Genomic DNA, 27,665 nt, shown 5'->3' on the forward strand with positions numbered 1-27,665 from the left:
TATGACCACATTAGCCATTGACATTCCTCTAGGGGGCATGACCCAGAAAGCCTGGAAGGAGAGAGCCAGGCCCAAGCTATTTATAATCCCCTCTCTCTGCCTTGCCACTGTGTATTTTTAACCAGACCCTGAAGTCTGACAGAATGAGGCATTGAGCTCCCCCTAGAGGTTTTAGGATGTCACAAACAGCAATTTTTATAAAGCAGTGTTACTGTTTTCTTTGCTGGTGTCTATGTTAATCTACGTAAAAATGAAGATGTGGTAAATAATCTGGACTGATTTCATATCCTGTCTCTTTTTGAGACCAAACTGTTATTGCTAGAAATCGCTGAGAGCCTTTTGGGGACATGAGCCTCTTGGTCTATGTGCAAATCATTATTCAACATTCAAATAGAAGATAGTTTTGTGATCACAGACTGTTCTTCATGGAATTTAAATGTTGTTCTATGATGATGTTTCTTAAGTTGATTTAATGGCTGTGGATAAAGCTGCTGTGTTGGCACATTGAATAGAACGGTTAAAGAATTAACTGTCACTCAAGCAACCCAGTAATTTTATTTTCTCCTTCTGTATTTCAGGGTTTCGAAAAAATGATGAAATGAAAGCTATGGATGTTTTGCCAATTTTAAAGGAAAAAGTTGCATACCTTTCAGGTAAAGTCTTAACTTTCAACTCTGCTTTATCCAACCACTCTGACACAGTTTCAGAGTCTGACATCCTAAATGAACTCACCTGCTACAACATGTAAAACCATTGGCATTTCTGTGGATTTTTAACTGCTTTATTCTTGTAGCACTGTTCCTGAGAAATTAGTGCCCAAAGCATTTTCTTCCAGCTGGGAGGCACATGATAAGTCAGTTAGGGTTGGTGATCAAAATACATTTGTTTCTGCCATTCAACAAAAATTTGGTTGTTCTGCCCCAAACAGTTAAGTAAAATAACTGATTTTAAAAATCCAATCATTCCAGCAAAAGTGGTGGGAATGGGATGGTATATAGATAGGTCCTGAATTTCTCACTTTTGTTTCTTGTACTCTGTAGCTATCCCTGTTGCCTTGTCTTTTGGGAGGCAGGGAAGCCTGCTTCTCCTTGAGATCTGCTCCTTTTTGGCTCTCTGGTCATGGAGTAACTAGGACCCATGTTGTGGGCCATAAAACCCTGGTGATTTCTGCCAGCTGAGTTCATTTCCCTTTAGACCCAGTCTTTGAGGCTCTGGCCCGCCCGCAGACAGACTCTGGGCCAGCCCCTTGGGCGTTGGGGCCCCTAACTGCCCTCTGTTCTGCACATAGACAGTCAGCGTTAGGCCTCCTTGGACTGTCTTCTTGGGGTCTCCCTCCCATATGAACAGAACAGCCATTGGGTATTATACCTTTTGGGTACCAGTTCACTTGTTACAAAACAAAGATTTGCAACATTTTTCTGCTCTATCAGGAAGTATATCTGTAGATTGTCACATGCTTTTAGATGAATTTCCCTTGAAAACTTTTATCTTTCTCAAATAAGCATTCTATGCTGATCTGATGTATCCTCTTGAACACATTTCATTTTCAATTTATAACACTGCTAGCTGCTTTTATAAGTTTTGGGTGTCCTGTGGACATGTGATACTGCTATATATCTAAGATGCAGCTTCCTATGGTGTTTTTGCTAATCTTGCTTTGCTTCATGTCCAGTAGTATTTCTTGGCCCCTGTTAATATGGTTTGATTTGGTGGGAGTAAATTATGTATTTGGAAGGTTCACAGAAGAGTGTAAGAAGTTCATTAAAAGAAGGTGCTTTAAATTGTTGGAAATACGTAGTGAAAAACAAACTCCTGGCTTACAATACACTGAGTTTTAAAAGTAGCATTTATTTGCTCTTCTCTAATCATTTACTGACAAACTGCATTGTAAGGACTGAGTCAGCCTTGTGAACATGCCAGCTTTGTGAACCCCTGATTTTGTAGCTTACAGACAGATGTTAAAGTTGATATAACTAAAAGACTCTATTTATAAAAATTAGAGATATCTGTAAGGAAGGCTTGAAGCCAAGTCCATGTGTTTACCAGTTTTTAATTTTTAAAGTCTAGGTCTGTGATAACAGCGCCTGCTCCCTCTGACCCCTCTTGTGTTTCTGAACGTCTTGTTTCAGTTTCGTCTTCCATCCGCACGTGGAGATAGACATGTGAAGAAAGGTGGAAGGTTAAGATTGGTGGGTTTCATTTGTATTCATGCTTTTATTAGGCAGTTAATATAGAATATATTATCAGGTGGCATTTTTATATAGTTTACAGTCAACACTAAACTCTTTACCTTTTAACTAATCATATAAAATCGGCAATCTTTGAGAGTTTGTCTTAAATGTTTAATAAAACCTTAAATTCTGCAGGGTTAAATAAAGTTGGGTATCTTTGGTGGGGTGGAAAGTTTTGCTCTTATGACAAATTGGTAGGAACTGTTTAAAGTATTAAGCGATAGTAGAACTTCCAGCAGCATTAGCAAAATGCCATTAGTAGGTACCACCACACTTTTACAGTATACTTTATGACCAGAACTGGCAAAGCTGTATTATTAGCATGAGCTCATTGCTCTTTGTTTTAGGCTTATTGTTATCTCCTTTAGGAAGGGGAAAAAGAAACCCATAAAATTAAGTAGAAATTGACTACTTGTGTTGTATTATATTTTTTGAAAAGTTACAAAGAATGAGTAAACTTTCCAAAATAAAATTTATCTCTAACTCAGTTTTTTCTGTTTCTTTTTTATTGAAATCTCACATACCTTAAAATCCACCTTTATAAAATGTGCGATTCAGTGGATTTTAGTGTATCACCAGGTTGTGCAACCATCACCACTAATTCCAGAACATTTTCATCACCTCCCAAGAACCCCATATCCACCCCAAGCCTCCAGCCCTGGCAATCATTGATCTACTCTCTGCTCTGACACCATTTTAAAAAATATTAGGAAATATGGTACCTTTGTAAAAACTCTCCATGTGAATGGCTTTTAGTAAATAATTCTAAGTAAAATGGCAAGGGCTTTGTAAAAGTAGGCCAAAAGATGAGTGATTTTAAAAAATACTTATTAGGTCAAGATCTCTAAAAAACCAGTGATAATTTTTTGAACTGGAATATTTCTGATCCTTAGTGTCTAGGTCTTCTAAAAAGTAATGCTCATTACACTTAAGTAAAATAGAACGTACTACTTCTTACATTTAGGATGAACTCAGTGAGGTTAAATGTCTTTCCTAACTTTGTGTTTGAAGTCAGAGGACAGTGCTGTGTTTCAATGTATCACCTTCAAAGTTCAGATGTTTCCAATGTGATGGAGGGGCAATTAGGCCATGAGGGCTTCTCCCTTGTGTGGGATGAAGGCCCCTATAAAGAGGCTTTACCCTTGCCCTTCAGCCATGGGAGGACACAGCATTTCCCTTCTGCCCCTGGAGGATGCAGTCCTCACAAGACCAGGAACATTGTAACGGTGCCCTGTAGTTTATATTGAATGGAGTTTGCATATAATGGCATCTTACATATAATGCCAACTATTAGTGTGGTTCCTATGCCACTAGGGTTTGAGCCTTAGAAAATCTCACAACCACCAGAATTAAGAACACATTCCTTTCTGTTCATTATGGAACATTTTAACATCAAAAGGAAATAAAATAATATAACAAATTTCCATGAACTCATAGACCACTTAGACAATCTTATTTCATCTATGTTTCCACTTACTCTTCACTCTGGATAGTTTTGAAGTAAATTCCAGATATTATTTATAAATATTTAGTATATATCTCTTAAAAAGTGTTACAAAAAATCCCTTCAATACCAATAACTGACCTAAAAATGGAATGGAATGGCCCAGCTAATTTTTGTATTTTTAGTAGAGACGGGGTTTCTCTATGTTGGCCAGGATGGTCTCAATCTCTTGACCTTGTGATCTGCCCACCTTGGCCTCCCAAAGTGCTGGAATTACAGGCGTGAGCCACCGTACCTTGCCTCTTGATGAGTTTCTTTTAACCTATAGGTTCTTTGTGTCTTAACTCCTGTTGTTTTAGGAAGCGAGGAATCCAGGTGTTTTCCTGTGGATTTTCCTGTGTTCTAGATTTTTGCTGGTTGTTTCCCTGGGTGATCATTTAACATGTTTCACTTCCCCCATATTTCTTGCAAACTTGGAGTTAGGTCTTGAGGCTTGATTAGAGTGAGCTTTGATTTGGGAGGAAAAGGGGCAAAAATACTTAATGGGTGTGATTGTTTAGTTTTATAGAGAGTTTTATTGGCAGAGTCTTGTCGCGTTTTTATGGTATTCATTGATGATTGTTGCTTAGATCTAGTATTTTTTTAAGAGTTGCAAAATAGTGATACTCTACTTATGTCCTTTCTTTTCCATTTATTAACTTGGATATCCCATAAAGAGAGATGTCCCATCACCACTTACTTGACTGCCCTGAGAAAGAGTTCATATGGGAGAAGTAGGATAAGTGATTACTTCTTCTCAGGAGCATTGGTTTTTTTTTTTTCTGATAAAGACTTATTTCAAATGCATGATTTTAAATATACATAATGTTTTGATTTATTGCACATTTTCTCTCTTATGAAGTTAAAATTGTCCCATCTCTGTTCAATGGGAGCCTCTTCAAACTGGCTCCTAAGTTTTGTTTGCTCATGTGACAAGATGTTTCAGGAGCATCTTGTATAATTCTTGCCTCCGATGTGGAATCAGCCATTTCTCTAGAAAGTCCTGGTTCCTTTTAGTGGGAAACAGTACAGGTTGCTAGGGATATCTACTGGATGGGTGGTTGTTTCTGTGTCTCTTTAGTGGACAAATCTAGAGGGAAAACACACACACATTTTAATGAGAAATGATATCATGACTTTATATTAAAATTCACAGTTCAAATTTAGGATTATAGATATTTCATTTTACTTTTTTGATTGTATATTGTGGATATCTGTTTCCTTCATCTAAAAATGTTCCTACCTTTGTAGACATAATTACCTACTTATTTTTTTTTTTTATTTTTTTTTTTTAGACGGAGTCTCGCTCTTGTTACCCAGGCTGGAGTGCAATGGCGCGATCTCGGCTCACCGCAACCTCCGCCTCCTGGGTTCAGGCAATTCTCCTGCCTCAGCCTCCTGAGTAGCTGGGATTACAGGCACGCGCCACCGTGCCCAGCTAATTTTTTTTTTTTTTGTATTAATAGAGACGGGGTTTCACAATGTTGACCAGGATGGTCTCGATCTCTCGACCTCGTGATCCACCCGCCTCGGCCTCCCAAAGTGCTGGGATTACAGGCTTGAGCCACCGCGCCCGGCCAACCTACTTATTTTTAACACTAATGATGTTAACACAGTATGTGACTACCAAATGGAATTTGGCATTCTTCTTGTTGTCTTGGTCCTGGGGATATATGCCACTAAGAATCTACAGAGCTATGACTGAATTAGTTCCTCTCCACAAACTAGTTCCTCTCCATGTGGGTATGCTACCAACTTGAAACCCGGAATCATTTTATTTTGCTTTACATTTGTAAGGCTTAAAAATTCCAATTTGCTTCAGTTTTAAGTAAAATTTGTGCATAATTCCACAGTAATAACTAAAGAATAGTTAAAAGTTAACGTATAGCTAAAAAAAATTCTTGTTTTTGTTTTTGGCTTCTTGACCCTGTGCCTTCTTAGAGGAAAGCTTTTTTTTTTTTTTTTTTAAGTTTTTGGTTTAATCTTTATGCTTTTAAAATATGAGTGGCCAGACCTGGTGGCTCACACCTGTAATCCCAGCACTTTGGGAGGCTGAGGGGGGTGGATCACCTGAGATCGGGAGTTAAAGACCAGCCTGACCAACATGGAGAAACAATGTCTCTGCTGAAAGTACAAAATTAGCTGGGCATGGTGGCCCACACCTGTAATCCCAGCTACTTGGGAGGTTGAGGCAGGCGAATCGCTGGAACCTGGGAGGTGGAGGTTGCAGTGAGCCAAGATCATTGCCATTGCACTCCAGCCTGGGCAACAAGAGCGAAACTCCATCTCAGCAGTGGCGGGGCAATTCTGTTGATCTTTCCATCTGTTTTCATCTTCTCCCTAAGATAAACAGGAATGTAGTATGCCTCATTTTCTATTCTTTGCTTGTTGTAGTTCAAAGAATCTTCTGGAGATCATTATATAGCAGCACATAATAGAGTTCTCATTTCTCTTTACAGTTGTGTATTACTCTGTACATTGCACAGATATTTATATATGTATGTATGTGTGTGTGTGTGTGTGTATATATATATATAGGATAGTCTTGTTAGCATCTGGCATAGTGGGAGCTGGCAGGGACTGACTGAGAAGGCAGGAATTGGTGGGACTTTTCTTGCAGGTTGCTGAGTCCTCTCAGCCTTCAGTAGAAATACTCCATGAGCCAATTTCTGCTTCTCAGGACCAGGCAGCAAGAGGTGATCCTGGAAGGTGCAGAACAGGCGAGGTGCTTGCCTTGGCTGCTGTTAGAGCAGGAGCCCACTGGGCATCCTTTTAACAGAGTTGTATCATTTGATGGCACACTGAATAGACGTTAGCCATAGTTTCTCTCTTTTACAAACTATGTCTTTCAGAGATTTCCTTGGCAAAGGCTGCTTTTTATGGTCAGTGTGAGTTAGACTGTTCCTTGGGAGTTGGGAGTGGGAGATTGGAAAGCGGCTGAAGAATAGTTTTCAGTGGTGTTCTAATCCAGAAATTGAAACAAGGGCTATGGAGAGAAAAATACAGTCGGTTCATTGAAATTTACATTTTACTCCTCAAAGCAAGTATGCCTTTCTTGCAAGTTCTTTCTAAATAAGTGAAAGATGAGCTTCTAATTCATTTAAAGAGAAAGAAGTGATTGTGAGTCTAGCTATTTCTGTGGTCATCCCGGGCCACATTGTTCAAGAGACCAAGTCTCCTGGAATTTTAAGGAGTGGAAAAGGAGGTCCCTGGGTTTAAGGAAATAAGCGTCATTCAGTCATGTATAGCTATAGAGTAGGACCCTTTCAACTTTCTATCTGTTATTAAAATAAACCTCAGTTCCCTTAGCATCCATAGGAATATCCATCAGGCTTTTCTGTTAACTGTTACCTCATAGGAGGCATTTTTAGTTAATGTTGTGTGGAATACGGAAAAAGAATCCCTTCAGTAAATGTTTGTTGGGTGCTAGTTTCACGGGGCATGGAGAGTGTTGTTTATTCTTAAATGTGCAAATGAAACAAAGATGCCTGCCTCGTGGAGCTTATATGTTCTAGTGGAGGAGACAGACAAAAATAATATGTAAATTGTACCATTTCCTAGAAGGTACAGAGTGCCTTAGAGAAATAAGATTGGGTATAGGAAAAGAGGCAGGTTTATGTGAACTGAAAATAAAACGCCATCATTATGAACAAAAACTTTTTTTTTTTTTCTTTTTGACAAAGGCAGCATTTGGATAAACAGATAATTCTTAATGAGCTGTTGTTCTTTGTTACAGATATGAAAAGCTTCCATACGTAGACATCCTGTGATGCTGGCAGCATTTCCTGTCTTTTTCATTTCATTGTAGAAACCAAGGCACTGACCTTTCCCATCTATAAAATGAGGCCGACATCTGTGGCTTAGGGTTGATACCACACACACATGAGTGTATCCAGTAGGTGAAGTTTTTATGAGCTGCAGTGCTGTTATTTTTGTTAGTTTGGGAACAGGAACAGAACTTTGCACTTGTGACTTTTCTGCTTTATACCCAGATGCTATTTTCATTTGGGTACTTCCTGTGATGTTGGAAACTAACCTAAATCTTGGGGAATATAAGTTAAACAGACACCTGTGTAGTTGATTTTAAACTCCTTGAGGTTCAACAACCATGTTCCTCTGAACTATACTTCATCCTTTCTAAGATTTTTTTCTTCATACCTCCCTGGGGAGGGGTCAGCAGAAAGCGATTGTTAACTGTGTTACACCGTCTGTTGGAAGGTGCACTCTTAGCAGACAGATGAGCATGTGAAAAGATTCTTACTTCATGAATGATTTTTGATAAAGTTGTAAAAATATCCCAGTGAATTTTCCGAAGTTCTTAAGGAAAAGGAAAAGGAAAAAATTTTTCCTCTGTCTTAAAATTCAGAATCAAGTGTATATAAGCTTTTCTTAGGACATGAATGAGAGCCTAAGTGGATGAACTTGCATGCAAGTCTTAGGATACTGCTTGCCAGTGCTACCAGCCTGGAGGAAATCTTTGTAGTTGAAAATTGGAAAAGTACAGTAGAGACCGTGAAAACTTCTGCACATAGTTGCCTTTCGTTCTCAGTTCTGGGGTGATGAGAATGGCCCTGCACGCGTTGTGCACACCTGGCTGACTTCCCATGCAACTTTCTTAGATTGGCAGATTTTGGATTCTGCTTCTCACACCTGTGGTGCAGCATGCCTTGCTTGACTTGTGAGCTACAGTAACCCAGGCGGGAGGAGAGTGTAACGTGGGTCCCTATGGAATCAAACATTATGCTGCATTTCAAACACATGTTAACAATTCAGAGTCGTGGTCCAGAAAAAATGTTAGATGCTAGCTTTCTTTTTACCAAAAGTGAGGGGAATGTTTTAATTCAAAAAACATGTACTATATTGTAAGTAATTCAAGTTTCTATAATACGTGTTGATCTATGATAATTTTGATCAAGGAGATTAACTCTTTTGGAAAGAATGAAAGATAGTGGGAAATGAAAAATATTGAAATTGTTATCTGTCTTACCTTGGGGATAAGAGGAATTCCAAAAAATTAGAGCTATTGATATTACCCTAAAAATCATATCAGATGTTTTAGAAGAACGCTTGATAGTGAACAGTACTGCTTCTCACTTTCAATCGTACTTTTCATTCATAAATGTTAGCCCCCTCAGAGGCCCAGGAACCCGTATTTAGTTATCCTTATGACATTTTTACTACTTTAAAAAAGAACTAAAGCCAGTAGTTCGCAAGATCATACACACTTTTTGTCTGGGCAAAGACCTAGCAATGACAAACAATGTTGAATATTTCCTTCGTCTTTATTTAAGCTTCTGGAGCCTCAGTATCTTTATAAGACTGGAATGATAAAACTTCAGCAGGATCATTGTAAAATCACGTCAGAACGTGTATGTAGAGCACATGGTACCCTACCCGGATCTATTGGTAACTGTGATTGTTGTTGCCATATAATACATAAATTATTGGATTTACAAATAATTTAAGGCTTTTATAGATTACATGACTGAACAGTACGTGTGGATTGCTTTAAGTATTCCCAATCAAAATGAAGTTTCATCATTTTATAGAATGAGTATGTAAGTCTTAGGAAATTATGAAAATCATATTGGTAAAAATATATGTTTTAATTATCTTCTGCTATATGTTTTTTGGCTTTTCTAAAAGGAAAGAATCTTTTTTTCTTTTATTTGCTTGCTTTCTAATTTTACCTCTGCTGATGATTTTTGGTGCACAGAAAATAATGAAGAGTTTTGCATTGAGACTTGAATTTTGAGGTCTCCTGAAGAGAGATCATCAGAGTTCTAAACCTAAATGAAGGCTCTACTTGAGAAGGCTACATTTTCTTTCTCTATTTTCCTGACAACCCTGATGGAAGTAATAAAATAAATATTGCAGTTTTACCACGAGCGTTTAGTAATAACAAGCTGACTTGATTAGGATTGTATATGTTAACAAGAAATCCTTCTGACTGCCTGGCTGTCAAAGTCACATACTCTTGAGATTTTTACTCTTAGTGTGTGGTAGAATTTTTCTAAAATCCTTAAGCTGATTAACTAAGTTAGCTTTAAAATTGCTTTATCATGTGGCCATCTCCCATGTGCATGTGTGTGGTTCCGTGTGAGAGATTGGCAAAACCTGACCAGTGAGGGTCAGATGCCATCCGTTCCAGATTATGAAGTCGTCATCAGCATAGTTTGGAGAATGTTCCTTTTGCTTTCCTTTCAAGACTTAGATACATTTGGTTGGTAGGAAAGAAAGAGCTTGGAAAGCAGGGTGATGGGGAAGAATGTGGGGAGAGTGATAGAGGGCAAGAGTGAGGGAGGTGGTTACTCAGGAGAGTGAATGAAACACATGGACCTGACAACTTTTTTTTTTTTCTGTCTAAAACATAAAAACTGCAGAAAGGAGTTTTTTTTCCAAAACATGGGAAGAAAAAGACAAGGCCGTATATAGAACCTTTCATGTGGCCTGTAAAACACAGACGTTTTTTTCCAAATCCTCTGAAGGGATGAAATGTCCTCACTGTGCCTCAGATGAAGCAAGGACGCCTGCCTTTTGCACATCCGTGTCGTTGCTTTAGGAGTAATTTTGACAGAGTGAATGGATGATGACATCGGACTTTTGTCTTATTTTGCTTCTAAGTGTGTTCCTGATGTTTGTTTTTTAGGTGGTAGAGATAAACGTGGAGGTCCCATTTTAACATTTCCAGCCCGCAGCAATCATGACAGAATACGACAGGAGGATCTCAGGAGACTCATTTCCTATCTAGCCTGTATTCCCAGGTAAGTTCTGTGTTGCCTGTGCTTGTCACTGATGTCACAGTTAAAACAGATGTGACACTGTATTCACTAGAAATCAGCTAAATGGTAGCCTGAATTTCAGGCAAAGTAGTATAAAACGAAAATCATTTTCTTTCTCCTTATTGCCATTTTGTGACTACTATTGTCTCATGTAAAACATTTTGGGGAGCAGGGACATGAAGGTAAGCGTTTTTTTTTTTTTTTGTGAAGAGCTTTGTATGTTGACAGGATCTGGGATACTCAGCTGGGATTTTAGGATGTGGTGCCTGAGTTAGAAAGAAAACCATCAGTGATGATTATAATACCATGACACCCAAGGACTGGGTGATCAGAATTGGATGCTGCTTTTGATAATGCATTTCTACCTTCTTGGTGAACATGAGTTCTTTAAAAATAATCTGTTGATATGTAGCATGAAGTTTGTGGGGCATTAAAAATCCTTGTTAGCTAATATATTGGGTATAGATTTGGGAATCTCTATCAAAATTAAGACTCCGTGTAGTAATGGGGATTTTTAGTATAGATGCCAAAGAATACCCAAGAACAAGCAATGTTGTGTTTTCTGGAGAGTCCTCAAGTGGGGAGCTGAGTTACTAGGAGTTGGCCTGTGTGTATTCTTGAGGAATTTAGAATCTGTTGTTGCTCTGGGAATGTATTACTCAAGTTTTATTTGTAGATCTAGCTGACAAGTGGTGGAGGAAATTTCCTCCGTGTATTAATGTATTAGTTATTTCTCACACTGCTATAAAGAAATGCTTGGCTGGGCGAGGTGGCTCATGCCTGTAATTCCAGCACTTTGGGAGGCTGAGGTGTACAGATCACAAGGTCAGGAGTTCAAGACCAGTCTGACCAGCATGGTGAAACCCCATCTCTACTAAAAAAGCAAAAATTAGCTGGTGTGGTAGCGTGCGCCTGTAATTCAGCTACTCAGGGGGCTGAGGCAGGAGAATTGCTTGAACCCAGGAGGCAGATGTTGCAGTGAGCCAAGATTGCACCACTGCACTCCAGCCTGGGCAACAGAGTGAGACTCCATCTAAAAAAAAAAAAAACTTGAGATTGGGTAATTTATAAAGAAAAGTGGTTTAAATGGCTGGGGAGGCCTCAGGAAACTTAAGATCATGGCAAAAGGCAAAGGGGAAGTGGGCACATCTTCACTTGGTTGGAGCAGGAAGAAGAGGGTGGGGGTAGGGGAGCAGGTACCACACACTTTTAAACAGCCAGATCTCATGAGAACTCCATCATGGGACAGCAGGAGGGGGATGGTGTTAAACCATTAGAAACTGCCCCCATGATCCCGTCACCTCCCACCAGGCCCTCCTTCAACATTGGGGATTACAGTTCAACATGAAATTTGGATGGGGACACAGAGCCAGATCACACCAATTAATATCTCTATTTAATTGTTCTAGTTATATTCTGGAAAATATAAACCACTCTGATGTAATTTAAGGATATAGTCATGCTTGGAATAGGAGATTTGGTGTCTGTTGCAGGTTAGAGGGGTGCCTCTCTATGAGGAAAGGGCAAGTCCTCACGTGTCTGAAGGGGCTCAGTGGTGGCCATGGTAGAATGAGAGGAGGTGTTTCTTAAGAGACTAGATGAGGACATGTGAGAGAAAACTTGGCCATATTACGGGCTAGGCTAGATAGTAGCCTTAATGATCATATTACAACAGAGTGATGTAAGATGGTCAGTAACAGTGTAATGGGTTTCAAGGGTCAAGGTAAATGGAATAGATTTAACACAGCACGTGGTTCACGCCACCCTTAACCTATGTAGGTTGACACCAGTGGGAAAGACAGCCACGCCCCTTCCTAACAGGGCTGCCTATGGCTGACAGCAGTCAGCTTTTGGTCTTGATAGTTTTGATGGAAAAAAGAAATACAAAGGACAGCATTAAAAGAAAAGTCACTGCCAATAAAAATGATACTTGTCATATAGTTTAATAAAAAGCTAAAGTTGAATTTGATATTCATGTGATTTAAAAAATTTACATAATTTGGATACTATATAGTGGTAACTTTGACAACTTGATTTCTGGTCTTGAAACTTATGTTAGTAGTAAATATTAAAAATCATTCATCTTATTGATGTAAAAAATTGGTTCAGGGGCTGGGTGCGGTGGCTCATGCCTGTAATCTCAGCACTTTGGAAGGCTGAGGCGGGCGACCACCTGAGATCAGGAGTTCAAGACCAGACTGACCAACATGGAGAAACCCTATCTCTACTAAAAATAGAAAATTAGCTGGGCATGGTGGCCCATGCCTATAATCTCAGCTACTTGGGAGCTGAGGCAGGAGAATTGCATGAACCTGGGAGGCAGAGGTTTTGGTGAACTGACATCACGCCATTGCACTCCAGTGGGCAACAAGAGCTCTTGATCTCAGCTCACCAAAACCTCTGCCTCCCAGGTTCATGCAATTTTGAAACGCTGTCTCAAAAAAATTTGGTTCAAGCACATTTTGGGTAATGTGGAAACCACTTTTCTTGTGGGAAATTCTGAGAATACACAAAAGTTGAGAGAATAATATCATGAACACACATACAGCCATCACCCAGCTTCAGTTTTGATCAGATTTTGCCAATCTTGTTTTTCTCTAATTTTTCTCCTGGAGTATTTTATAACAAATCCCAAACATCACATCATGTCACTCAGAAACACTTCGGTTTGTAGGATGACCCTCTGGCCACTGAACAGTCACTTCATGTCAGTGCCTAGGTTTGCGTTTGCATTTACTGCAGTCCCAAGTGACAAGAAGTGCCATTTTGCTTGTCCTTGATTAATGAGCAAATAAGAGAGGTGGAATTAACATGTAAATGATGCATTTGCCAAGTAGTAATGGAGAAGGATTTCAGAGTAGGCAAAGTAGAAAGAAGTGCCCACACAGAGAGTCCTCTCTGGGCCCTCCCTCCCTCCCTCCCTCCCAGTCCTACAGGTGCTGCCTCCAGTGAGTGCATAGCAGCAGGAGTGGTTTTTGGTTTTCACCAAACAAATTATGTGATACAGATTTTGCCAGACTATAAAAATCATCAGCAAATTACTGGTGTGTGAATTTCTTTGGACTTGCCATTTGTAGTTTGCAAGTCTGATGGTTTGTTGTTGTAGTAGAGCGGTATGAACACAAGGCGTTTCTACCCAGCCATACATTTGTGTGTGTGTCTTGGGGCCTGTGAGACCTGTTGCTGTGTCCACTGCTCCCACATGCTTCCCAGATTTGAAGGCAGCCCTCTGGCCATTCCTCAGCTAGACAGTCCCAGGGCTGGTGTCATATGGGAAGGGAGAACGTGGGTCTGAGAATCAGACTGACTGTGCCCGGGGACATATGACTTCACTTTCATTGGTTTCCTGATCTGAAAATGTGATAATGATGTGTACATTTTGGGATCATTGTGAGTATTGAGTTAAAATTATTCCTGTAATCCTGCATGGTGCTTGACATGCAGTAGCTCTCTCAGAAATAGTGCAGTAATTTTCTGATTTTATAGTCACCTTTCTATTTTCCTTTTGACATGATTTCTTAAGGGAGGTCACACTGTTTTTCTTCTCCATGCCTTCTAGATTGTCTGTGTCCCTCACAGTTCAACAGAAACTAATCTCAGCAGCTGTGAGTAGTTTGAGTGTTATTGCTGGGGTCGCCCCTCTCTGCCCTTTAAAAAAAAAATGTAGTATCAAGGTGAGTTCATAAGATTAATTTGCAATGAAACTTTCTACTAACTGTGTGTAGAAGAAATAAGAAGCAGCAGCAGTTCTTGCTGATGTCACTGCAAGTCCTGCACAGTGACATTAATCTTGGAATGTCTCAAGGTGGTTGTTTTGCTTATTGCTTCAATTGTATTTAATACTAATTATGTTCTAGAACATTCCGCCTTCTTTAAAATGATTTATAGTTGCTAAATATTAATACATAAACCACTCTTACTCCTTGTTGTCCGCTAATGAAGTGATACGAAGATTTTTAATTGATACATTCATGAATACGTCTATAAAAAGATACTTTCTTCACCTAGAAACTAAACAAGTAGAGTTTCTCTTTTTTAGGGACCTGTGTTGAGAGGGGACCTTAATTTTATGTAAATTTTCTTTATCTCAAAGATAAACATGAGGCTTTTCGGTAAAACTACTAAAGTAACTGGTTAATAACTCACATTTCCCAAAGAACAGTGTCTTAGGTGGTGGAAAGGCTTGGGGCCCTTCTGTAGGCAGCTGTTTATTAGGTGCTGGTAAATAGGACCCGGGTCTGGGGATGTTTACAAGTCATTGCTCTCTTGATGATGACTGGCTTTTAACTTGATAAAAACAGATGGATTGAAATGCTGTGCACTCCCAGTCCAGTTCATATGCCATTTTCCTTACTTAGGAAGCTGCTGGGTGGGAGCAGTCTGATCACGGAGGAAGGTGAATAGTTAATCCTTCTGTAAACTGTGCAAGCTCAGCGTAGCTTTTGGTTTTGTTGTTCTATCTTGTTCCTGTTGTTAAGCCTGGAGTCATTCAGGATTCATTTTAAGCTTCTTTCAAGTAGAGGGGCTTTGTAGTTTATGTGCATACTGTGTAAGGCCATGTTAGGAGAAAGACAGGCTGCAAGGGAATTTTATCTTGATATGGTGAAGACTGATGGTTACAGTGTAGTCTACCAAACAGCAACTAGTAAAACAAATAAAACATATTGCTGCCGTTTTACAATCTCCTGTCTTTGGTGTACGGTAACAGAATATGTGAATCTGGAGTAGAATGCCTTAGCAGGGCAGCAGGCTTCCTTTGCAGAGCTCTTGGCCTCCAGGGACCTGCCTCTCCCTGCTTAGGCTGCCCTCGACCCACTGCCTTCGTGGCCCTGGAGTTTCTATGGAATGGAATCTTGCAGGATCACAAACCCCAGTAGAGCCCAAGGAAGTCAAGAATGCTTAATTTCTATAATGGGACACTTTAGGAGACATTTCTGGGAGTCCCATTTTCCTCTGGGTTTCATGAAGGAGGTCAGAAAACAAATGTTTTTTCCTGTTACCTGGATTGTAACCCAGGACCTAATTGGGATGTGGAGGAGAAGTGATAGCATGAGGAGTATTTGAATGTGTTTCCATTTACATCCCTATGGGATAATTTTTCGAAGTTTATCACATCATTCCTAAGCAGTTTTCAACATTTGGGTGATAAACTACACAGGCTGCTGGATCTGTTTTCTCTTCCTGGTTTTAAACGTTGTGCTCCTCTGACTGTGAGCTGCCCTCTGATTGGGTCCTACTGCTGGGTTCTAGCTGTACAGGCATCTTTTGGGGTGTTTATGTGATACACCCTCTTATATTGATGTAGATGTCATATGTACTTTGCATTTGTAAAATGTGGAAAGCTAGCTACTCTGATAATCTGAATCAAGATATGGAAGGGAATAGGGTGTGTGAGTGTGAATTAGTCGGGAGGGGGGTGAGGGGCAAGGTTAGGGGAGTGAGCCTGTGCAAGAGCATGTAATTGGTTTTAATTTTGAATTAATTATTTTACATTAATGATAGCAATTAGTTTTTCAGGTTTTTAATTTACTCTAGTTTTTTTTTTTGCGGGGGCTGGGGGGCGATTATCCAAAGCAGAAAAATGTCAAAGGTCTTTTCTACCCTAAGGTACATTTATGTATTTATGTCTGGGGAAAACTGCATATGCTTATTGAGTACTGGAAGGTCCTTGGTATATTTCCAAAAAACACCTTGCAAGCACTCGTTACCTGGTCACTGGTGCCGGCATCCGCAGCCGGCGTAGACTGTCAGAAACCCCTGTGTGACAGTGAGGGCTGCAATTGTTCCTTAGCTGTAGGCCCATTCGGAAGCTCGTATCACTGGAGTTGTAACCAAGTGAAACTACTATTTTTTAACCTGTGTTTAAGGACACCTTGCCTCTTCTTGCTCATTCGTTATTGCAGATTTGCATTGTATGTATTTCCCGTGTAGCCAGTGGTTGACATTTAATAAAATTCGAAGCCAGTGATTTTTATTTTTTACTGCAGTAATGTGGAGAGGAAGAATATAGTGACTCCTAGCACTGCCTTGACGTGTGTCAGAGGCCAGGAGTGTTAGCCACCATTGCTACCAGATAAAGGCTTAGTACAGTTGTGAAACTAGATTTATCCCACAGAGCCTGTCAGAAGGGTGCCAAGAATTCTTGGGGATGGGTGGATGGTATGGAGAACCTGCTGAGATAGCTTCAGGGCCAGGATAGGGTGAAGGAAATAGAATGGAACATTAGAAAGCTCTCACCATTGCCAGCCACGTGGGTCGGGGGTCATTTTCAGCACCTGGGGTGCTGGGAGTCTTGGGGTAACTGCTGTCCACAGGTTTCAGACTGTCCCCAGTCTGGGTTCTGCAGGCTGTCAGGGTTTTTACCCGCCTACAGTGCTTCCTGGAGACCTTTGCCCACAGGAGTGACTGGAGGAGTTCACGTAATCAGTTAATGCACCAAAGGCAAGAGAAATGGGCATGGTGGCTGTTGTTTTCCCGAAAAGAAGACAAGGTGCAAAACCATTAGTACAAAATTGAAATCTTAACAGGTTGTGTGGGTTGAACATGAAGCATGTGTAGCCTGCTTCTCTTCCTTGATAGTACAAGGGAAGGGTGAGAAGTTGCTGAGCACAATGTGCCCCTTCCTTTGCCTCTGCACATGTCCAGCAGGGGAGGGAAGCCAGGTCTGTGGCACCCAGGAGGACTCTGAGCAGACAGAGTGGCAAGAGGTGCAACACGTCTTCAGCTGTGTTTTCTTTCTTCGCAGTGAGGAGGTCTGCAAGCGCGGCTTCACGGTGATTGTGGACATGCGTGGGTCCAAGTGGGACTCCATCAAGCCCCTGCTGAAGATCCTGCAGGAGTCCTTCCCCTGCTGCATCCATGTGGCCCTGATCATCAAGCCAGACAACTTCTGGCAGAAACAGAGGACTAATTTTGGCAGTTCTAAATTTGAATTTGAGGTAACTTCCCCTGTGTGGCCAGACCCACTAAGCCAGTTGGTGTGGTCTACTAAAAGCTGTTGAGGCTGATAAGAGGGTTGTTTTTTTTTTTAAACCACGTATTAAACAGGAGCTGCATATCTTATGAACATGTGATATGTAAAATTAGTTATTGCATGAAATAACAGAGGTGTGTTCATTATCCGAATGGATCGTTTTACCCACATGGGCTTAGGTTTCAGGTCCCTGGGGTTGGGTGATGGGCTGTTGAGTTGCGAGGCCTTGGCGGAGAAGCTTGCTTGCTGCCTTGTATTTCACTTGATAAACAGCTTTACCAGGCAGCACAGTGGCTTTGCACAGTTACGGATTCCTTTTCCTTGCCTCAGCTCTGGAGATGAGGGAATGTTAGGGAGACATGGCCAGCTTCAGCGTCCCTGAGTTTCATCTTGTCATGGATAATGGAGAGAATGCGTGTATTAGGATTCTCATTTCCAAAAATGGAGATGATGTGTTAAAAACTGTGCAGTGCCCTGAATTCAGTTATGCAAGGAAGATTGCAGTCTTTCAGTGGTTTAAAAAAACCACTCAGCCCACTAATTATTTTCCTTTCCACTGTAACCTCCTCTTCTTAAGCTACCAAGGTTCTTACAAGGCCTTTGGTGCAGTTAATTTAATGAGATGATTATGAGAGGAAGGTCTTCCTTCCAGCATGAAATTCCATTCTTGCTCCATTCTGGAATAAGATTTTAATATTTTCTAATGAGAAATGATAATTTTTGGTTGACTAGATCGCTTCCTCTGGCAAGTCTGCTCAAACATTAGGTTTTATGGATGTATTCATGTGTTTTAAGGTAAAGAGCAATAATAATATTAAACATCACATAGTGTTAATACTTTAGGTTATAATGCTATACTTCTCAGAGGGTTTTCATAGGTATATTACTATATTACTTGGATTTTAAATTTTCTTTCCATAGTACTCATTTTTGTATCCAAAAATCTAAGCTTAGTTTTAATTTAAATTTGAAACTGCTCAGGAGGTTTACTACATTTTATCAGAAAGGTAAACTCAGTAAGCCATTACTTTCATAGAGAATAGGAAGTAATTTTGGAGGACAGTTTATTGGAGCTTAGCTATTTTCTTGATGCAGAATTTAAAGGGTGTTGTATTTAATTATAAGCGTTTTAAGTAAAAATATTCGTCTGGCAATACAATTCATACACGTTTTTGCCAGTCTACGTTGGATCTCTCCCTCCGGGTATTTAAAGGTGCCAGTTTTTCTACGGAACTTGTTAAATTGTTACCAGCCTCTCTCTCTCTTTCTCTGCTAGTGAGATTGCCTCTATGGAGAGGGAATCCAGCAAACCAGAGAGGAATGGGCCTATGGTAGCATTGTAGGCAGAAGTGCTAGATCAGGAGTCATCCCTCTTTTCTAGCTCTTTCTAGCTCTGCTGCCTTCTGCTGTTTCTTTTGCCAGTCAGCACACCAATCCAGCCCTTCTGTTTTCTTCTTTACATTTAAACATCCTCCCCATGTTTTCCTTGCGGCATATTAATATTAATCACCTTATCACATCATGATAAGGCGCGGTTAAGATTTCTTGCCGAGGCCAGGCACAGTGGCTTATGCCTGTAATCCCAGCACTTTGAGAGGCCAAGGCAGAAGGACTGCTTGAGGCTGGGAGTTTGAGCCCAGCCTCAGAAACTTAGCAAGATCCTGTCTCTATATTTTGTTTTAAAAATTAGCCAGGTATGGTGGCACACATGTAATTCCAGCTACTCGGGAGGCTTAAGATGGGAGGATGACTTGAGCCCAGGAATTCAAACTTACAGTGTGCAGTGATCGCCACACTCTACTCCAGTTTGGAAGACAGAGCAAGACTGTCTTTAAAAAAAATTTTAAAAAGCCAGGCATGGTGGCTTATGCCTATAATCCCAGCACTTTGGGAGGCTGAGGTGGATCATTTGAGGTCAGGAGTTCGAGACCAGCCTGACCAACATGGTGAAACCCCATCTCTACTGAAAATACAAAAATATTAGCCAGGCATGGTGGCAGGCAGCTGTAGTCCCAGCTACTCGGGAGGCTGAAGCAGGAGAATCCCTTGAACCTGGGAGGTGGGGGTTGCAGTGAGCCAAGATTGCACCACTGCACTCCAGCCTGGGTGACAGAGCAAGACTCTGTCTCCCAAAAAAAACAACAACAACATACACACACACACACACACACACACACACACACACACACACACACATGATTTCTTGCTTAGACTGTAATTGACTAAAACTTTGTCAGTGTTAAATTGCAATGTAGTACAGATTATATACAACTCTAGGACTGTTCAGAATCACAGCAGATTATTACAGTGAAGAAAACATTGCCTCTGTTCTTAGCTCTGTTAAATGAGCCTCTGCCAGCTTTCTTTTCAACTCTTGAATATTTTCTAAATTTTTATAAAGTCATTCATACCTGTCATCTGTTACTTGATGGGCAGTGGGGTTAGGCTTAGGCAAGATGAATGATAGGGTGGTCTGGTTGGAGCAGCATTCATCATTAAATAGGCAGCTCGCATGTAATTGAATTTAGAGTGACATTGGGCTTAAAAGGGTTTTGATGCCCATGAGCAAGGTGTTTGCATAATAGCAGGTAGTAGAAAACCTCCACAGAGTTTCTGTTGGAAATGAAATACTAGAATGGTGTGGATGAGAAAGAATGGGTTGAAGAATGCATTGATGAAAGTGAAATTTCCAAATTGTCTGCTCTGAACTTGCAATTTAACCTGTTTCCTGGTTTAATGTGTCTGTTATAATGGATTAATCTCCACCTTCTTGGAAAGAAATCTCGTTTCTTTAGCTCTCATGAAATACATTATTCTACAGTTTTAGGTATTTCAACTGACATATATGTGTTGCCATAATGGATTTGTCTTTCATTATACTGATAATGCTTCTTTCATCCACATTTATTTTTATGGGGCCAGAACCAGGTATGTTATGTTTCCTATCAATAGATTAACTTTGAAAACCTGTGACTGTGCATTGCAAATTGCATTACTTTAAAACTACATAAAATTGGTTCATCTTCTCATTTTTTTTCCCTTAAGACAAATATGGTCTCTTTAGAAGGCCTTACCAAAGTAGTTGATCCTTCTCAGCTAACTCCCGAATTTGATGGCTGCCTGGAATACAACCACGAAGAATGGATTGAAATCAGAGTTGCTTTTGAAGACTACATTAGCAATGCAACCCACATGCTGTCCCGGCTAGAGGAACTTCAGGACATCCTAGCTAAGAAGGAGCTGCCTCAGGATTTAGAGGGGGCTCGGAATATGATCGAGGAACATTCTCAGCTGAAAAAGAAGGTGATTAAGGCCCCCATTGAGGACCTGGATTTGGAGGGACAGAAGCTGCTGCAGAGGATACAGAGCAGTGAAAGCTTTCCCAAAAAGAACTCAGGCTCAGGCAACGCAGACCTTCAGAACCTCTTGCCCAAAGTGTCCACCATGCTTGACCGGCTGCACTCAACACGGCAGCACCTGCACCAGATGTGGCATGTGAGGAAGCTGAAGCTGGACCAGTGCTTCCAGCTGAGGCTGTTTGAACAGGATGCTGAGAAGGTAAAGATGGGAGAGACTAATGCCTCAGTGGATATGAGGGAAGCCAGCACTGGTGGGGTCGGGTGGGAGGAAAGAGAAAAGGTGGAGAATGGCAAGCCTACACTCACTGTGTGTGCGCTAAACCAGCGAGGGTCATTTCAGAAACAGCACTGAAATCTGTTTTCCAGTTTTACTCGTTGTACAATACAGTGCTCTTTTAGAAATTTTAAGTTCATGTTACTTATGGTTTGGTCTAGGATGCCTGTAAGATAGGAATTATATTTTCACTTAAAAGAGTGACATTTTCAGCCAGGCATGGTGGCTCATGCCTATAATCCCACCACTTTGGGGGACCAAGGTGGGCGGATCACCTGAGGTCAGGAGTTCAAGACCAGCCTGACCAACATGGTGAAACCCTGTCTCTACTAAAAATACAAAAATTAGCCGAGTATGGTGTTGTGTGCCTGTAATCCCAGCTACTCTGGAGGCTGAGGCAGGAGAATCACTTGAACCCAGGAGGTGGAGGTTGCAGTGAGCCAAGATCGTGCCACTGCACTCCAGCCCAGGTGACAGAGCAAGAGTCAATCTCAAAAAAAAAAAAAAAAGTGAAAATTTCACAGGGTTATATTATTGAAAGCAATAATTATGTATGTATTTTGCTAACACCTAGTCTTCTACTCATACAAAACCAGTGACAGAACACCATTCCAATCTGTTGAGTATGTTTTTAAAATGAAAGTGAGTAATGTTAAAAGTTAGTGTCTGGGTAATATAGGCAATAATCACCTCTAGTCTCATGTTTTATTCTTACGCACCAGGCAGACCACCTGGTCAAAGTGAATCCCTATCAGTTGCTGGCTAATTGAATCTTAGCAGTGTGAAAAATGGGCACTTATTCATAGGTATGTGTTGTAAGCCAGGAAATTGGGTGAATTAATCATTGAGTTTTATTTGAGTTCATTGAATTTGATATTACATGGACAGGAGAATATTTTGTAAAGTAAATATCTACATTAGAATTCTTGAATGTAAAAGGACTTTGCAAAACATGATAATCCAGTGTTTTTATTGCCAAAGCTTTTAACATATCTGTCAGTGTTCTTTTGTTTTAAACAGTGCCTTGTCAAAAAGACTGGAACACCTTCCTTTCAATTACTAGAAAAACAGGTTACTGTCACTGGGATTCTGGTTCAAGTCATGGTAGCAATGCTAATTGATGATAGTCATCTCTATTTTCTTAAAATGTTTTCATTGTGAATGTCTTCATTGACATTCTTGGCCAAGTAACATCTATATTGAACCTTAAGGGAGATGTCATTGTTAGTTTTTCCCGTCTTTTTAATTTTTACATTAAATTTTATTTTACTTGCAATCTGCACAGGGGTCTATGTATTTCTTGTTTAAACAGTGTAATGTTTTTAGTCGTTGATGTTTCTGTTAGTAACCTGTGGGCACAACAGAACCCATCCAGAGACCCCTAAGTTCCTAATTTCAGCCTAACGGGCCTTTAATTGAAGCTCATTGTGGCAAATTAAGTAGTTCAGCATGGCAGGGAGACTGGGCTGAGAGTCAGAGGATCAGACTTTTTAATTAGCCCAGGGGATTAGAATAACTCTCTTTACTTATCTGCTTCTTAATTCCTTCTCTGTAAGAGGAACACATCAGATAAGATTTTCTGGTAGGTGCTGCAAGTTCAGAACTACTGACTTGTTCTTTGAAGGGAGGACTCTTCTAAGAGTCAGAGAGACAGCACTTGAAGTTGTCCAAGGAAGGAAGTTACCTTTCTTGGTACTGCCCCTTCTGTGGTCCTGTATTAGCAATTTCTCTTTCTAGAGTGATTCCAGGTTGTCTTTTTCCTTCCGGTAGATGTTTGACTGGATCACACACAACAAAGGCCTGTTTCTAAACAGCTACACAGAGATTGGGACCAGCCACCCTCATGCCATGGAGCTTCAGACGCAGCACAATCACTTTGCTATGAACTGTATGGTAAGACACTCCAAACAGCTGGATCCTGGCATGCGACCATGTTTTAGCAAATGGGAGGCATTTGGCAGATCCTGTGCCGGTGCTCTCAGGGGGACCCCAGAGTGGCTGTTGATTGTAGCAGCTGACCTTCACATGGAGGATGTTCCCCAGGGTTCCACTCTCAGTATCCCACATTTTAAGTTTTAAATAAGAATGAAAACAAGCAAACAGACAAACCAGTGAAACTTGAACCAATTACTTGGCTAGTTCGCCACAGACACTTCTGATGTTGGCTCCTGTGCTCTGCTTCATAGGAGCCCACAGGGGCCCCAGCAAAGCTGCTGGGAGGCACAGTGAGTCCCCTGGGCCAAGCACTGTCAGTTTGCTGGCTGCTGTGCTTGACAGTGAAAGGAGCCAGCCTGCTGCTGACCTCAGGGCACTCGCTAGTTCTCCTGAGACGTGAGATTTCCTTCTGAGCTGAGCTGGAGGACTGGGGTCAGTCTTGCCTTGGATGCCCTGGCCCTCTCTAAAGTTGTTGCGTCTGCTACCCTTGGCTGTCGTGACTCCTTTAGGATCTTAAAGCCCAGATGAGGCGACTGTAGGAGTACATCATAGAAACCAAAAACAAACCAAAACATTGAATTTTGAGTGGCACTTTTGTTACGATTTTACAGTTAATGTAACTAAAACTATATGTTCTGTAGTATTTGCTGACTTGTGTAGTCTGTGAAGCATCTAGAAATTTCATCTTTAGGGATAAGGTGTTTTGGTTTGGATTTTAAGCCAGGCTTGTGAGGATTATCCACTCTTAAACCTTGTAACATTTGTTGTAGAACATTAAAGCAATGTGAACCAGCCTGGGCAACACAGCAAGACCCCATCTCTACAAAAATAATACAATAAAATAAAAAATTAGCCAGGTGTGGCGGTGCACGCCTGTAGTCCCAGCTGTTCAGGAGACTGAGGTTGAGGCTGGAGAATTGCTTGAGCCAGGAATCGCAGGCAACAGTGAGCTATGATCACGCCACTGCACTACGGCTTGCATAACAGAGCAAGACTTTGTCTCAAAAATAGAAATACAAATAAAACAATATGAAGATAGGGTTTTTGGTCAAATGAATTCAGTAAGATGCCATTTAATTAAAATGTGGTCAACTAGGTGCTATAATTTAGGTAGTTTCAAAGATAAGATTTTGCAATATAATTTTTGGTAATAAATGCCATCAGAAGGTTTTACATCTGTTGTAGAATTTAAAGTAAGAGAATTTCAGGTTTGAATTATCAAACCTGGGCATAGATAAAAATTTCTTTGTAAAAAATTACTGTCAGTTTTTTAGGATTTTCTGAAACCTCAACTATTGGCAAGAGACCATTCAGTCCACTATGCCACATACTTTAAAAACTAGAAATGCTAAAATATGTGCTAGAAATGAACCAAAAAATATATTCTCTCATCCCCCTTTCTTCAGCATTATTAGTGGCAGATTTAGGAATCAAGGGAATAGGAACCATAGTGTGGAAGACAGGAAAGTGGATTGTGGATGTAGAGGCTTTTAATTCTGACTTTCTTATTTGCCATGTGACCTTGAGTAGACTGTTTAACTCCTCCGAGCCTCAGTTTCCTAATCTATAATATGGGGGTAATACCTACCTTTCATGATATTACATGTATATGTAAAACACAAAGAAGGCCGGGCACCTTGCCTCGCACCTGTAATTCTAGCACTTTGGGAGGCCGAGACGGGTGGATCACCTGAGGTCAGGAGTTCGAGACCAGCCTGGGCAACATGGTGAAACCCTGTCTTTACTAAAAATAAAAAATTAGCCAAGTGTGGAGGCATGCGCCTGTGGTTCAGCTACTCGGGAGGCTGAGGCAGGAGAATTGCTTGAACCTGGGAGGCAGAGGTTGCAGTGAGCCGAGAACGCACCACTGCACTTCAGCCTGGGCAACAGAGTGGGACTCCATCTCAAGAAGAAAAAAAAAACACAAACACACATACAAAGCATATAGCTTGACATGTAGTAAGTACCGGATAAATGGTAATTCTTACCGGTGATGTTATCAGTATAATTAAAGATGCAGTTAAAGCAGGTCAGAAACATGAAAGTATAACTTACAGCTATTTTTTTTTTTTTTAGTATATTTTCTGATTTTCTACAATATTCTTCTGTTACTTTTCTAAGTTAAACTTCTTAATACAATGCATGTGGTAGCTTGGTGCCATGATGGTGACATCTGCTGGGGAGCTTTCTGGACCGGTCCTGCCCCTTGTGTTGAATACCTCCATAAATCCCTAGTATCTGTGACGTTTAATAATGCAGGGCAGGGGTATTTCACCTTCAGCCCTCTCTGCTCGCAATTTCTGACAAAATAAGGATACTAAATACCAATATGCCAAGTTAGCAGCTTTTAAAGAAAGCATATTAAAGGATACCAACAATTATGCACATTCTACTATAACAGATATTTATAAAAACTATAATGATAAGCCTGTAGGTATAGGTACTTTTAATTTAGGGGATTGCACATTGCCATATTTGTGTCCAGGCTGTAGATTTAGGCTCTGTGTCACCATATTCCTTTACTGTGCTAGAAGTGATAGAGAGATGGAAAAAGCGTCATACATAGACTAGTAAAGTCTGTTTTTGTGAAAGTAATACAGGAGGCTGTAACGATCTAAGAACGGGTGCGTATAGTCAGTGGTTATCACAGTAGTGCCGTTCGAATGGACATCTCTTCTCCAGATCCTAACAGACGGCATCTTCACATCCTCTTCCTAACAGACCTGTTGGATTGGCTTTACCTCTTCAAGAATACAGAGAAAGTGAAATTAGCAAATCTAGTTACTTGTCACTTTATTAGGCGGGAGGCAAAGAGAGAAAGAATGCACCTGGGAATGGGAGGCGTTGCTTTTAATTTACCAGATGCAGTTAGAGCATTAATGCCACACTAGCCAGAGAATTCACCTCACTGAGCATGGCTTGACTGTTGTAGCCTCTTTCTGTGACTTCAGACATGTGATGTCTGTTGGCTGATTCTAGCCTTCAGATGCAGCCTGGAGAAGTAACCCTGAGGCTGGAGTCCTGTGGCTCTAATCCTAGACAGAGGCAACTCCACCAAGCTCTGATTTGGGTCAGAAATAGAGGGAAAGGGTGAAGAAAGAAGGTACAAAGAAAGAATGAACAAGTGAGTTATTTCAGCCGCTTACTTGGGTGGACTGCAGGTAGCCATGGGGCAGGAAGGAGGCTGCTGTGGGGTCCCTGTTTGAAGCAATGGGAGATTGGCTCAGAGGGGTTGTATGGAAAGCAAGAGAAGGGGGAAAAACGTAGAGGAGTTTGAACAGATCAGGAAATCACATTGGGGCAACATTGAGAGGAGCCAAAGATGCATCTATGATTTTGGGGGACGCATGGGGAGGAGTGATGTGGTTGATAGTGTCACAAAAATAATAAATACATGAAGAACAACAACTTCAGATTTGCTGAAGGTCTGAATCCCCCACCATCCACCACACAGACAGTGTGATGCTGAGCCTTAAAGGACATTGGAGGTGGAAAGGGAAACTCCGTAGCGAGAGCTTGTTTTGCAAAAAGGGTGGGTTTAAAAAAAAAAATCCCTATTTTTGCAATAAACTGATAGACCTGAAGATAGGAATTTTGACAGAGTAGAAAGGCTTTATTTAAAATTTGAGCATAGCATTGTTGTGTTTTTACTGCAATTCATATTCCTGAGAGAAGGTGGATCTATTTACAGGATGTTTTCTGTTGGCACCAAAAAATGGCTTGGGCGTATGTAGAAAGGAGAGCTTGCTTTCACACAAATAGCCTTTGGTTGCTAGGTACGTGTTTTTTGGGTTTCTGGGTTCTAGTTAAAAAACAGAGCGCTGGGTCCCTCAGTTCTGCGTGACTGCCTGGCAGCAGGTTTGCCATCTGGACCCTGTTCAGTATTTGAAGCCAAGAAGTGAGTAATAGTATATTTGTGTGCACCGACTTGTGTATTTGATTGCTTTGTGCTGAACAATTATGCCTTTCAGCTGGTTGATTGTAATTTTACAGTGTTAAAAATAGAAATGGAAACCAATACTTCAAGTTTATGGAAATCTAGAGAGCAGATATGTATCACATTATCTAGATGAGGTGATGCTCCTGTGGAAGGTGCGGTCACTGGGAGATCACACTGCCTGTATTTCAGCAGGTGGCACCTGGGCTTCTTAGAAGGGAGCCTCTTACTTGCTCTCCCCTGAGCAGCCCTCTTTTCCTGCCCACTTTGCAGAACGTGTATGTAAATATAAACCGCATCATGTCGGTGGCCAATCGCCTGGTGGAGTCTGGCCACTATGCCTCGCAGCAGATCCGGCAGATCGCGAGTCAGCTGGAGCAGGAGTGGAAGGCATTTGCGGCAGCCCTGGATGAGCGGAGCACCTTGCTGGACATGTCCTCCATTTTCCACCAGAAGGCCGAAAAGGTCAGTGCCTCGAGCCCCGAGCCCATGAGGTGGTAAGGAGAATAGTTGTTCTTCCATGAATATCCGTGTGTGTGCCAAGCACTCTTGTGTAGCACATACTGTGAACTCTGCGTGTGAGCTCTGAAGTCGCTCGGCCCTGAGTTTAAGTTCCAGCTCTTTTAGTCCTTGCTGCACAACCATAGGCAAGTTACTTAGCCTCTCTGTTTTGTTTTCTCATTTGTAAAGT

General features: G+C 40.9%; 1 protein-coding gene across 2 annotated transcripts in view; it reads left to right on the forward strand.

Moving 5' to 3' along the window:
- The window catches only part of TRIO (trio Rho guanine nucleotide exchange factor), a 371,777-nt gene that overhangs the window by 130,734 nt on the left and 213,378 nt on the right, over nt 1-27,665 (forward strand). For both annotated transcript variants that reach the window (XM_064375877.1, XM_064375878.1), the window contains exons 2-7: nt 579-653; nt 10,364-10,478; nt 17,242-17,434; nt 20,515-21,027; nt 22,873-22,995; nt 27,248-27,439. In XM_064375877.1, coding sequence (XP_064231947.1) covers nt 579-653; nt 10,364-10,478; nt 17,242-17,434; nt 20,515-21,027; nt 22,873-22,995; nt 27,248-27,439 — 1,211 coding nt within the window. The remainder of the gene's footprint in view (nt 1-578; nt 654-10,363; nt 10,479-17,241; nt 17,435-20,514; nt 21,028-22,872; nt 22,996-27,247; nt 27,440-27,665) is intronic.

Source organism: Aotus nancymaae, unplaced genomic scaffold, assembly GCF_030222135.1.
Source record: "Aotus nancymaae isolate 86718 unplaced genomic scaffold, 86718_ANA_hifiasm-v0.15.2.pri h1tg000014l, whole genome shotgun sequence".
In the NCBI taxonomy this organism is placed as follows: domain Eukaryota; kingdom Metazoa; phylum Chordata; class Mammalia; order Primates; family Aotidae; genus Aotus; species Aotus nancymaae.